The sequence below is a fragment of the Asparagus officinalis genome, chromosome 7 (assembly GCF_001876935.1).
Source record: "Asparagus officinalis chromosome 7, Aspof.V1, whole genome shotgun sequence".
Taxonomy (NCBI): domain Eukaryota; kingdom Viridiplantae; phylum Streptophyta; class Magnoliopsida; order Asparagales; family Asparagaceae; genus Asparagus; species Asparagus officinalis.
In genome coordinates, this window is record NC_033800.1 from 72458934 (window position 1) to 72472990 (window position 14057).

At 35.1% G+C, this 14057-nt stretch overlaps 1 protein-coding gene across 1 annotated transcript in view; it reads right to left on the reverse strand.

Annotated features, from left to right (window-relative positions):
* LOC109850345 (nuclear/nucleolar GTPase 2-like) overlaps nt 1204-14057 on the reverse strand; it is a 17047-nt gene continuing 4193 nt past the window's right edge. The window contains 10 exon segments of the mRNA XM_020420355.1: nt 1204-1569; nt 4059-4116; nt 5087-5187; nt 6780-6920; nt 8433-8561; nt 8640-8744; nt 8857-8958; nt 10593-10753; nt 10905-11034; nt 12391-12524. Of these exon segments, the coding sequence (XP_020275944.1) occupies nt 1285-1569; nt 4059-4116; nt 5087-5187; nt 6780-6920; nt 8433-8561; nt 8640-8744; nt 8857-8958; nt 10593-10753; nt 10905-11034; nt 12391-12524 (1346 nt within the window). The 3' untranslated portion in view covers nt 1204-1284.

Genomic DNA, 14057 nt, shown 5'->3' on the forward strand with positions numbered 1-14057 from the left:
ATATTTTATTAACAAATTTTATTAGCAGTTAATCCTAATTAATATAATCTTTTATTAGCAAATATGTAATTATGAACTTTAAAATTTTGTATTGCGCGTGTCAACCGGATTCTGAAAAAAAAAGTCAGTTTATGTAAGAAATTCTAGAAGTAATATGCTTCATAAATGCAGGGTTTAGACTAGTTCACATGAATCAGTGATAGAATCTCTGTGACACTGCCAGGTACTTCCTTACACATGTATCATATGTTTTTAAGCCTGTGTGTTTCAATTTAAGTTATAGCTGAAAACAGATAAAGTTCCTGTAATATTTCTGTGTCAAAGGATGCCAACATAAAAAAATTCACATGAAATGCAAGAAAGAATAAAAAATATATGAATCTCCTTCTTTTTTGTTCATAAAAGTTTCCAACTTTGAAAAAAAATGTAACAATCTTCTGTTTCAAAGGATGCCAACATAAAAAAGAATTCACATGAAATGCAAGTAAGAATAAAACTACATGATTCTACCTTTTTTTAATAATATCAATGCGAACTTTGAAAAACAACATACGTAACAAATTTTCCTCACTGCAGCTCCAATAAGATTTACACAAGTTTTGAACTCAGTTTCTTGAATTAAACTTTAGTATTATTAAGACCTACACAATTTTTGAAATATATGATTCAAATTAATTAAATAAATCATTGACAATTGGAAGCTTACTGGAGTACCTGCACAGATGATATCCGACCTCCTGCATTTATAAAATGGATTTCCTTGCAAAAGCTTGAGGTCTGGTATATATCAATGGTGAATGATCGAGAACTTAACGTGCCAATATGTTCTCCCTGAGATAGTTGAAAAAACACATTTTTTAGCAAATAAAACCAAGTATGCGTAGAAGTGATTTGATATCATTTACCTCCATCTCTTTAGAAGTGACAATGTTGTTCCTGAACAAGCACAAACAACATAGAACTTATAAGATACGCTCACAGTTACTCATATAAACATCAGTGTTAGTAAATTTCTCCACCAAATTTTTTTTTTATTTAAGAAGGGAAAGATAATTACAACCTCAACACAATGATGACAATGCTCAGTACCCCTTTCAAAATGGTGTCTTCAAAACTCATGTACGAAATCTCATCCAGACAGCACAACGTTCTCAACAAATCAAAAAAAGGAAATAAAACAATAAATACTCTAGGGAAAAGCAATCAAAGGAAAACCCATTTTCTCAAACTATCACTCTTCTTTGTACATTCTACAGGAACTAGACCACAAAGGTAAGAAACAATTCATTCAGCATCCAAAATTTCAGGCTCGCCAACATCACTAAAGAAGTCCTCTCGTGCAGGAACATGCATTACTTGTTGACATGAAATAATACCGGCAATTGCCTTTATAGCTTCTGCTTCAGGATCCGTGCTGATTATGGGTTTCTCACACATGGCCGAAGATACAGTTTTCTTGTGTACGCTGTCATCTTCTTGCTTAGGTGGCGGCACAAAGAAGGGTATCTTACCTCGTTGCCAATCATGAAGAACCATCTTGGCAGCGGTCATCAGATCAGGCTCACCTCCCTGAGAAACAAAATATTATGGTTTTAGTTCTTCACAAATATATAATTTTCTACTGCTTACCGATTAGCAAAACTTTATGGTGGTACCAATAAGTATTTCAAGATTCACACTAAGACTACAACACTGAATATAAACTTGCACTTTTTTACCCCTCTAACAGCATCCATGCCTTGTATTCATGTCAATACAATAAAATATCTTTTTCAAATAGAATCACAGCACTCTGGGAATGAAATACACAAATGCAAAGTCTAATATAAAACAGCGAGTTTGACGAATGGAAGTCTTTAGTAGAAGTGATTATAAGTCACGCGGAAAATTATAGGATGCAGTGGCTTACATGTTCTGATATCTTAAACATGGGTTTCAAATGGTGCAACAACACAAATATCCAGGATTTGAGGTCTGCTACATGATACAGTCTACTAGGAACCCCAGTTATATGATTTTACCTTTAATAGCTTCCCTGTCTGTCTGCACAACTGCAGAAGAAAGTCTTCTCCATCCCCCCTGAGGTAACAGTAAAAATGAATCGCTGCGAAGTTACTAATTGTTGTATATTAGGCTTCAGAAAAAAGGAAAAAGTTATTGTAGACATATAGCATTATCAGTTGATATTGTACAAAGTTGAATTATGAGATACGCAGCACATGAAGTTGCTTTAAGATACTAGAACAAAGAAATGAACACATCAAAATGGAGTTCTGAGATCAAATACATGAATCCTTTTTCCATAAAGCCCCGTTAAATGCCTCCGATTCAAATTTGCAACAACTTCCTTTTTTATTGCCTCAAGCCATGTATACTACTCCTAGAGCCCTAGTCCAAGGTGCTCCTGCAATTATGATCTGAGCCTAACACTCGTCTTAAGTAGCTCCATTATTGGGCTCCTTTCAGTAAAATAATCAACTAGACCCTTCAGCAAAGTGTATGTATCTCGTGCTTTAACATCAAGCAGGTATAGAGGTGAGAGAATACAGCTCAGATCTTATTGTGCAGCATGCTTACAATACTCACAAGTTCTGAATGTTAAGAATGGCATATTAACATGAACCAGGATGAATAGCTTGTCAGGAGGCTCTATCATGCTCCATGTTCATCAGAACTCTTCTATGCCACTAGGAAACATTTGATAGGCTGCTCCACAAATACATAAGCTAAAATGTGTGACAATTAAATTACGTTCAATCATCTATGATCTACCAACTCTATATGTTAAACTTCCAGATAGGTAACATCTCAATTTCATGTGTCGTATACATGTCATGAGATGTGCGTGCACACGGGGATATTCATAGAACAAGAATAAATACATGCTTCAAATCTTCATTACTGGCTTGAAATATAAGTAATGACATGAATAACAACAGCAGTGAATGACATTATAGAAATAAGCATACAAACTCTTATATGATTGTGTAAATAAAGAAACTGGTTAGTAGGGATGAGCATGTATAGATTCAATCAGATGATAGCATACCAATCATTTATCTTATACGCTCTCAGCAAATGCTCCCGCTTTACACGCCTAAGGACTTCCGCTATGTGTTCTGAAGCATCTTCCAATTTCTCAACACGCACCTGGAAAAAACGAATCCATCAAAAATTAGAACGTAGAATATTTCCAACATTAAACATATAGCCACAGCATAACTTCAAATACTAGAAGGTTGATACATAAGCACTACAGGGACAAGGAAATTAGAAATATTGATCTTTGTTGAGATCTTTAAATACCAATCTTGGAAACATGTTGAATTAAACAAACATCTTTCATTTGAACTCTGGATCTGCATGCAAAGGCAACTGATAGATGTATATACTTGTTTGTGTTCAATGTCAGTAATGTAATCACAGTTACCACCAAGGACTGGTTCTCATACTACATCACATACATGTGTCAGAATGGGATTCATGAATCATAAGATTCTTCATGGTTTGTCTTAAAATGATATAAAATTTACTGCCATACACATACAAGGCGACCCCACTATCCATTGATTTGAAGGCCAACTTCAGCCTTGTATATGAACTTTAGCCACTCACAGACCTAATAATGTAAGTATAAGGGACATCTACTCCTCTATACTTACAGGAGAATCCAAACTGTAGCATGAACAGTAAACAAAGTCTGATCCACTCAAAGTTAATGTTCATGCTATAGTAATTTACTGTAGTATAAATAGTAAATCAAATGTGCTCCTCCATACTTGAAGTTACTATTCATGCTGCAGTATTTACTGTATCATAAACAGTAAAGCAAATCAAATGTTTTAAAACTTGGATCATTCTTTAAGTATAGAGTAGTAGATACGATTTATAAATCAAATATATTAAAACTTGCATCGTTCTTTAAGTATAGCGGAGTAGATATGATTTCTAATTTTAAGCATACAATAATTAAATCTACAATACAGCCAAAAAATATCCAGGATTTGAGGTCTGCTACATGATACAGTCTACTAGGAACCCCAGTTATATGATTTTACCTTTAATAGCTTCCCTGTCTGTCTGCACAACTGCAGAAGAAAGTCTTCTCCATCCCCCCTGAGGTAACAGTAAAAATGAATCGCTGCGAAGTTACTAATTGTTGTATATTAGGCTTCAGAAAAAAGGAAAAAGTTATTGTAGACATATAGCATTATCAGTTGATATTGTACAAAGTTGAATTATGAGATACGCAGCACATGAAGTTGCTTTAAGATACTAGAACAAAGAAATGAACACATCAAAATGGAGTTCTGAGATCAAATACATGAATCCTTTTTCCATAAAGCCCCGTTAAATGCCTCCGATTCAAATTTGCAACAACTTCCTTTTTTATTGCCTCAAGCCATGTATACTACTCCTAGAGCCCTAGTCCAAGGTGCTCCTGCAATTATGATCTGAGCCTAACACTCGTCTTAAGTAGCTCCATTATTGGGCTCCTTTCAGTAAAATAATCAACTAGACCCTTCAGCAAAGTGTATGTATCTCGTGCTTTAACATCAAGCAGGTATAGAGGTGAGAGAATACAGCTCAGATCTTATTGTGCAGCATGCTTACAATACTCACAAGTTCTGAATGTTAAGAATGGCATATTAACATGAACCAGGATGAATAGCTTGTCAGGAGGCTCTATCATGCTCCATGTTCATCAGAACTCTTCTATGCCACTAGGAAACATTTGATAGGCTGCTCCACAAATACATAAGCTAAAATGTGTGACAATTAAATTACGTTCAATCATCTATGATCTACCAACTCTATATGTTAAACTTCCAGATAGGTAACATCTCAATTTCATGTGTCGTATACATGTCATGAGATGTGCGTGCACACGGGGATATTCATAGAACAAGAATAAATACATGCTTCAAATCTTCATTACTGGCTTGAAATATAAGTAATGACATGAATAACAACAGCAGTGAATGACATTATAGAAATAAGCATACAAACTCTTATATGATTGTGTAAATAAAGAAACTGGTTAGTAGGGATGAGCATGTATAGATTCAATCAGATGATAGCATACCAATCATTTATCTTATACGCTCTCAGCAAATGCTCCCGCTTTACACGCCTAAGGACTTCCGCTATGTGTTCTGAAGCATCTTCCAATTTCTCAACACGCACCTGGAAAAAACGAATCCATCAAAAATTAGAACGTAGAATATTTCCAACATTAAACATATAGCCACAGCATAACTTCAAATACTAGAAGGTTGATACATAAGCACTACAGGGACAAGGAAATTAGAAATATTGATCTTTGTTGAGATCTTTAAATACCAATCTTGGAAACATGTTGAATTAAACAAACATCTTTCATTTGAACTCTGGATCTGCATGCAAAGGCAACTGATAGATGTATATACTTGTTTGTGTTCAATGTCAGTAATGTAATCACAGTTACCACCAAGGACTGGTTCTCATACTACATCACATACATGTGTCAGAATGGGATTCATGAATCATAAGATTCTTCATGGTTTGTCTTAAAATGATATAAAATTTACTGCCATACACATACAAGGCGACCCCACTATCCATTGATTTGAAGGCCAACTTCAGCCTTGTATATGAACTTTAGCCACTCACAGACCTAATAATGTAAGTATAAGGGACATCTACTCCTCTATACTTACAGGAGAATCCAAACTGTAGCATGAACAGTAAACAAAGTCTGATCCACTCAAAGTTAATGTTCATGCTATAGTAATTTACTGTAGTATAAATAGTAAATCAAATGTGCTCCTCCATACTTGAAGTTACTATTCATGCTGCAGTATTTACTGTATCATAAACAGTAAAGCAAATCAAATGTTTTAAAACTTGGATCATTCTTTAAGTATAGAGTAGTAGATACGATTTATAAATCAAATATATTAAAACTTGCATCGTTCTTTAAGTATAGCGGAGTAGATATGATTTCTAATTTTAAGCATACAATAATTAAATCAAATGTATTAAAACCTGGAGGGAGGCAAGTTTAAAATGTAGTGCTTAAAAAAATTGGGGACCGTGCTTTGCACGGGGTGCACAATAGTATGGTATAATGATAAGAAAGACGTGAGGATTCTAATTTGCTTTAAATCTTTACTGGTATTGGTTTTCATTTAATTGAATCCAGTTTAACACAATTCCTTTCCTGAAATTCTAATAATGGTGGGATTCAAGTAAATACTAATTTTCTTTTTCAATTACATTAAAACTTCAACCTAATGATTTTTTTATTTATTTACTAAAATCAACATCATAAGAAATGAACCTCTACATTTGCAGTAGTTGAGATGACTCATATGATAATGGCTTGAAGCCCTTCAGAGTAATCTGATGTTAAGTATGTTGATCCTTCTTTCCCAAGCAGGTGAATTAAAGGCAACACCAAAATCAAAACTTTCCAAATTCTTTTTAACTACTTCAACAAAGATTTCAATAACTCTAAATGGTTTCGTCAAATCTAGCATTCCACAACTGTTTCCAGCAAATGGACTATAGGCACGTGACATCTTACTATGAGCCGTGTGGTTACGCATCAAAGTACAAATACACATGTTAGAGTATCTATACTCTAACTATACACCCGAAATGATGATCAGAACAATAAGCAAAGAACAAATATTATGGAAGAAAAGTTCGGCAAGTCCGAAACAAAATAATGCTTAGATGATTGACAATAAATAGATAGAAGTGTGGATAAAAGTGGCAATCCAGAATATCCATACCACACCCTTGAGGACAATATCTGTTTCCGAGTCTTTATTTTGGTAAACAACTCCGGGGCAGTCTATCAGAAAAATCCGTTTGGAAAGAGTAACGTATTGCCACACCTTGGTCTCCCCAGGAATAGGAGCCACTTTGCAGACCTGGCAATGGACAGGACATACATAATTATAACACTGATAATCTTGCAATATGTTATAATTACATGGAAAAGAAGAAGTGAAGTAGCAGCTCATCCGTTAATGATCATCTACCTTAACAATGTGTCATGATCTTCTTATAATAGATTGTATACAAAATTCAGCGACAAAAATGTCCCCAGGATATTGTAGATTACGATTATTTTTCAACCTCATCCTTAATAGGCCTAAGTCATCAAGACATCATCGTTTTAAAAAGCGCCATGGGCAGCTCGTCGGTTAATGATCATCCTTAATAGGTCAGTTTTTTTTAATTCTTTTTTTCTTGTTTTTTCAGTAACCTATCCCCTATTTTCTTTGTCCATGCTAATTCCTACAAGTTTCAAAAGTCAAATATAATGTAAGATTAGTGCAAAAAATGCCTAGGCGGCAGCCTCCTAGGCGCCCAGCACCTTAATGTAACATTGTAACGCATATTGTGGAACATTCTCTATTTGAATTCCTTTTTTCTTTTTCTTTTTTCGCTTAAGAATTGTTTCAGTTTCCATATAAAAAGCCTAACATCTATTCCCTTTGTGTAGACTCTTATCTAAGAATAACAAAGAGTTGTACCTTGGTTGCACAAGCTTAATGAAATTACATGACTAATAAGGTTCCAGCCAAAAAAGTGTCTTAAAACCTATGGCAGCCCCTCTCTAGTCTATAGTTCCTATGATCAGTAGTGTTGACACCAATAAGAATCTGATATCAAATTGACCTGATACCATGATCCCACAAAGCATTATGCTCCATAGCTGACCCATTTTGGATGGGAAAGTGGTGGTTGGGATGAAGAGTACCATTAAAGCATTTATGCCAAGAGCAACATCTTCCAAATATGGTTGTATGATAGAAATTTAACAGCAGAAAAGCTGTTGAGAAGGCTAAGGCTAAAACAACATAAGGCATAAGCATCTTACACACAGATTACACTGATACAAGGCACTATAATAAGGATATTTTAGGATGTGAAACTCTTTCGACTTTTCTGAAGCATCCAAAGAGGCCAAAAAGAAAGGCAAATGGTGCATATTGACTACATACTAATTTTAATTTCTGGGTAAACTTAGTAAAATGTATGGATATACACATACAAACACACACTAGCATATTATGACAGTTATAATAGCAGAATACGCACAAAATTGCAGGCGGAAAACGCGCGCATGCACACGCTGCCACGCATAAAGAGAGAGAAAGAGGTAGGCAGGGGATTAATAGAAATCAGAACCTCAAGAAGGCATTTGCTATATATGACATAAGATCAATCTCAGTAACTGAATATACAAACAGGATCAAGACTCTTTTAGTTATACAACGATGACATGTCCCAAGCAACATATGCAAATTGCAAGAGATGTATAACATACAATCAAACATTGATTTCCCCTTCTAATGGGTAAGTAAAGCCAGAAAGACAAACCACAACGGCAGAACTTAATTACAAATGTAAATGGTGATGGATGGAAAACCTACGTTCTCCATGCGTAGGGCATTTATGACAGATGACTTTCCGACATTGGGATACCCAACAAATCCTACAGATACAGCTTGCTTGTCACTCTTTAAGCGAGAAAACTGCCTCAGCACTGCAAGAAGTGATCCCTGATGTAAACAAGTCAATTTTCAGGAGCGAAAGAAGTTGATAATTGATCAATTATATAAATGGAAACTTTACCATACCTTGCCAAAAGATCTATTGTTGCTTGCATTAAAAGCTAGGGTAGGATATTCCATAGATAGCAGACGCAACCATCCTTTTGTAGACCATGCAGGAACCAAATCACACTTGAAAAAGAAAAATGCAGGATCAGATATACCGATCAACATTATAAGAGAAAAACTGAAACAAATATATTAAACAAAACATTTGTACTACAAAATATTAATCATGTGAAACCTTATTCATTAAAAGAACCATGTATTTGTGCTTGCAGTGCTCCTTCAGATGCTTTTCTAAATGGCGGCATCTTGTCCCTTGTGGATCCCTAGCATCTAGCACCTGTTATAAAGTAAAAAAATATATATATTATCAAAACATTACACTATTACATTAATTATGTGTCATGAAGTTTTAAGGCCACCTGAATTGAGGACCATGTAGACCCAGTATATATCCATGTGTATGTACATACATGTACATATGCAACACATGTATGTGTGTATAGTAAAATGTGAGTGACGTATGGTAGGTACACGCGTGTGTAGAATATGTATATGAGGCTATGCACTATATGTGTATGCATGTATGATATGTGCACACTGCACATATGAACAAGCACAGTCATACGCATATCTGTCAGATACAGATATAGAAGAGGGACTAAGACACATTACATTTAATTTGAAAGAAGACAAACAATTTCTTTTAATTTTAGAGGTACTTTGAATCACATTCACGCATCTGCTTATGATGTATTATAATACACATGAAAAATATCAAGTTTTTAAATATATGTTTGATAAATAAATCTCACATCTTTTTTATCCAAAATTTTAACACATATCTGCATTCCAACTCCCCTATCTCACAGGAAGAGAGCTATACTAGATAGGGTCTAGGATATATGCTGGTGCATGAAGATCTAAATATACCATGTTAGACTAATACAGGTAAGTAGAATGAAAGTAAAGCTGAAGATTTTTACAACCATGTGTGACTATCTCTGAATTTGGACAGCTTAAAGTAATTTTCATTATTATAAGATTTGAACTTAAATCCCATACAAGAAGTACTTTACCCACTCACATGGCATGTGTATAGCTGTGTCAGTAGGTGTATGACAAATTGGACCTGTAAGACCAACAAGGCAGTTTAAAGGAATGGCCCCATGTGTAATGCGCCTACTGGAACGGCTTCTTAGATGCAGCTTATGTATTATTGATTCTGTAACAGTCCATTGGTTGGCACCATTTATCATAATCCACATATCTTAGAACATAAATGACACAGTTCTTTCTAACTATGATAAAGGGTGGCCCAGTGCACGTGGCTCCCACCATTGTGGGCTCTGGGGAGGATCAGATATACACAGCCTTATCCCGGAATATGCTGAGAGGATGGTTCAGCGATTTGAACCTGTGACCTCCAAGTCACAATACGGCAACCTTATTGTTGAGCCAAGGCTCATCCCTTAAAAAAAGGCTGTATCACAGTTCTTACTGTGATACAGAAGGGAGAAAAAGAGAGAAAAGATGCAACCCACTGAATTGATCCAATTTGAGCAGATTAAATTAGCCCACACAAGCAATGTGATTCAAGGTTATTTATGTCGAATCCCATAAGGGCATCAACTGACACCTGGAATCTCATTAGCTTAAATGGGTAAATATAACAGAGAATATTAATATAAAGGCCTCATGATGATGGAGATAAAAGCAACGTTCAGTGGATTGATCGTAAAACTGCTCATCCTAACGCTGCTCAGATTAGGATACGTGCTCGCTGAGACAAATAAATAAGTTTGATTTTAAACAACTATGCATTAGGAACATTCCATATCCATTCTCCTGAAAGGCTGCACTACAGGTTTAGATGAATTGGCAAGTGAACAAAGTAAATAACTGAAGACTTGTAGCCCCACAAATAGTGTCATTACTTATGTACAACAGACATAAAAAGAAATCATAACTTACCTGGACAACTACATCAGAAGAGTCCACAACTTTGAAAAGTTCACCCCAAATACGCCTGCTCTGCCCCTTACCGAACATAGTATGCCTTGCCAAATCTCTAAAGCCATATTCTTCATTTCCATCTCCAGAAGGCTTGGTAGAAAGTGTTTCCTCAAAGGCATCTAGTAGAAGTAATTAATAAATTCAACTGCATAAAGTATTCTTTTCCACTGAACTGCAAAATAATTTCTAAGAACCTGACAGCATTTTTTGTTTCATAATCAACAATGCATCAAAGCAACTAGAAGTCTTGAAATTAAATTCATTACACACCCTGAGAACCATCAGCTTTCTTAATTAACGACTCATAATGACATGCCAGAAGTTTTGGACGCTTCCTTTTCATCTTCGGTCCAAATGCATCTTGGAAAGGCTCGTTACCTAGAAGATGTACTTTTGCTTTCTGTCAAATAAACAAAAAAGACACTTTTTGAACTTACACATCCACCTAAAAGAAGATATGCAGCAGAGAACAGTTGGAGTTTGTTAAAGTCGACTGTCATTGTAAAATAGAACAAGAATTGTAGAGAATAAGAAAATGAAAGCCTATCTTAAGCTTGCAAGCGGACCCCAGATTGTCAAAGTTTATAGAATAAGAAAATTAAAGTCTTTTTCGCTCTATGGTGATATGAGTAAAATTAAAGAGAAAGAAAACAAACATGCAGACCTATTGAACTACTAAAAAAGAAATAAACAAAACACCACTATTTCTTTCCTAAACGAACTGTTTGTTAAGATTAGCTAGAGAGCATCATACACCAATACACAAGCTAATGCTAATCAAGTATTTCAAGTTCCTCACTTGTTTATCTGTTCTTCAATAAAGTATTATGTAACTTATGAGATATCATACTGTACACTATTAATAATATAACTTCAGTTTATAGTATTTTAGAATGTAAGCAGGTAAAAAAAGTAGGATAAGTAAATATTAACTATCACCCCACCCGTTTACCTAAATGGGTAAGATATTTTTCATCTTTCTTTATTCTTAAAAATAGGGTAAATGGGTTTAAATTGTTTCAACAATCAGAGATACAGAAGTTTCAATTTCCAGCTGTTCTCTAGTTCCAGATTACTAACAGAATAAAACTCCAAACTGCGCATAAGTTATGCTAATGTTGAAGATACTTAGATCAAGACCTCTATTTTTGGCACCATGTTCATCCTCGCAGGGATAAAGCTACCTCCCGTGGATAACATCAACCAACTTTCTTGTGTACTCTGTTTCTTCCCAATAAGACAACTTAGCCTCAAGGATGGGCGATACCACATTAAACTCAAGAACAACTACATAGCTCAGTATAGGATATTCTACCTACAATCAATTGGTTTATTTTCTATATCTCTCATTGACTATATGATCCTTTCTTTCATAAAATGGTGCTCTTGAACCACACTAAATCTCTAAAATCACACCCGGCCCAAATATCACACGATTCACACCAAAACAGCATCAGCAATAGCACAATGAAGACAAGCGAGTAAGAGAAAACGACTTAATCATAAAAAGTGAAAGAAGACCCCCCCTCATCCACCCCCCCCCCCCCCCGCAAAAAGAAAACCCCAAAAAAGCAGGCTATGAGAAAGTAGGATAGAGATTCTCGAATTAGAAATTACTAACAGTCAGCAATGTTATCATAGGATGCTAAGTAAGATGAGGACAACCAAAATAAACTGTAGGACAATACTGTATTAAAATTATGTTAGCATCAACAAAGAATTCAACAAAAAGAGATAAAACAAACAAAGCTCCTACCTCCAGATGATCATTTAGAAGAGAAAGGGGAAGTTTTCTCTCTCTTAAAATGACACTGTAGTTACTAGAGAGTTTCTTCTGCAGTTCCTCTCGGAAGAACTGAAGCTCTTTCTGGTTTACAACCCGTGTATTACCTATCATGTCCAATATGAGCCGATCAGAAATGATATAGACTTGCACAACATAAGGAACTAGCAGACTCAACAGAGTGTAAATAGAGAACAATGTTATCATGAATATAAAAAGAAAAAGGATTTCAATATCAACCATTATATTTTATATATACTTGGTAAGGACAATATTCGGAAAACTAGAGGTATCAAATTTATGCACTAAGCTGCAAAAACTTAGATGCTATCACGTTACTTGTTTCCATTGATTTTTAGGGAAAAAAAAGAAACTTCTGCAAAACTTAAATGAACAGAATTCTATAGTAAACTGTGATATTGTCATAGCTTGCAAATATCATTGGAAAAGAAAATCAATTTTAACATTATGGATCATTGAAAAAGCAACTTATTCCAACTTAGCCATTTTACAAGCTACAGCAGAAGAGAATAAGAAGATGAGGCAACCAAAGTCATTATCGGGTGCTTCCTTCACCAAACTTGTTTGGCAAATCATGAGATACTTGTCAATTGAATGGTGAAGATTCGAACTCAGTTGCTATATGTATGAAACTTCCAGAATCTGACAATCATTTTGCATCTTCTGCTACTTGTCATGATGTGACCTATACCATAACAGCAAAAAGAACACATGTAAAAACTTAGCTGGTACTTCAAATTTCCTCTCCGGTTAAAGAAGTTTGTATATTCCAATTCCACTATGCAATTCAACTTGAGGCCGAGCTAGCTTTATCTCTCTGTGTTTCTTTGACTTCCACAAAACAGCCATCCTCTTCAATAAGCAGACTTTATACAAGGATTATGCAAGAATTATGCTGCACAGAGGAGCATTCTGAAGATAGACGATCACACTAGTCAAAGCGTCAAGAGATAGGTGGAAGTTGCTCTATTAGGTCTTCCTCCACCTCTTGGATCAGGCATCCAACCGGTTTTTATTCTTGAGGATGGTTCTTGATGAGGAGGTAGTTATGAAAGCAAATGCAAAGCATTTTGTGACACCTTGTACAATTTTGTTTAATCTGCCGATTAATCTATACCAAGATTGTAATATTCCATTAAAATTTTTCTCAAGTAAAAACACTCCATCATGCAACCTTTTACTAATACTAAAACAGTCGCTGCTTGTTACAAGAACGCAACAAACAACAGATGTTTTTAAGTCTTTATGTTTTTGACAATAGTATCCATATTTTTTTGCTATTAAACTCTATCTTCAGCTTTCATGTGCCATGTATCATTATCTCTATATCCATCCTATCAAAACTCAACAATTGTCTCACCCATATTTCCACTTTGCCTTCGCTCACCTCCTCTTTTCCCAAACCGACAATCATCCAGTCATTTATCGCTAGTTCCCATGCATTTCACAGGTTAAAACTATTGAACATAAACGAGAAGAAAGATTGCACTTTGAACCAACAAACTTTCTAAAATTTCAAAAATAACTGTATTCTTTCTACATTAATTCTCAACAGATAATGAAATTTAGGAGTAACTACTTTATTTAATGGGTTAATTTCACATAACCGCCTAAACTTT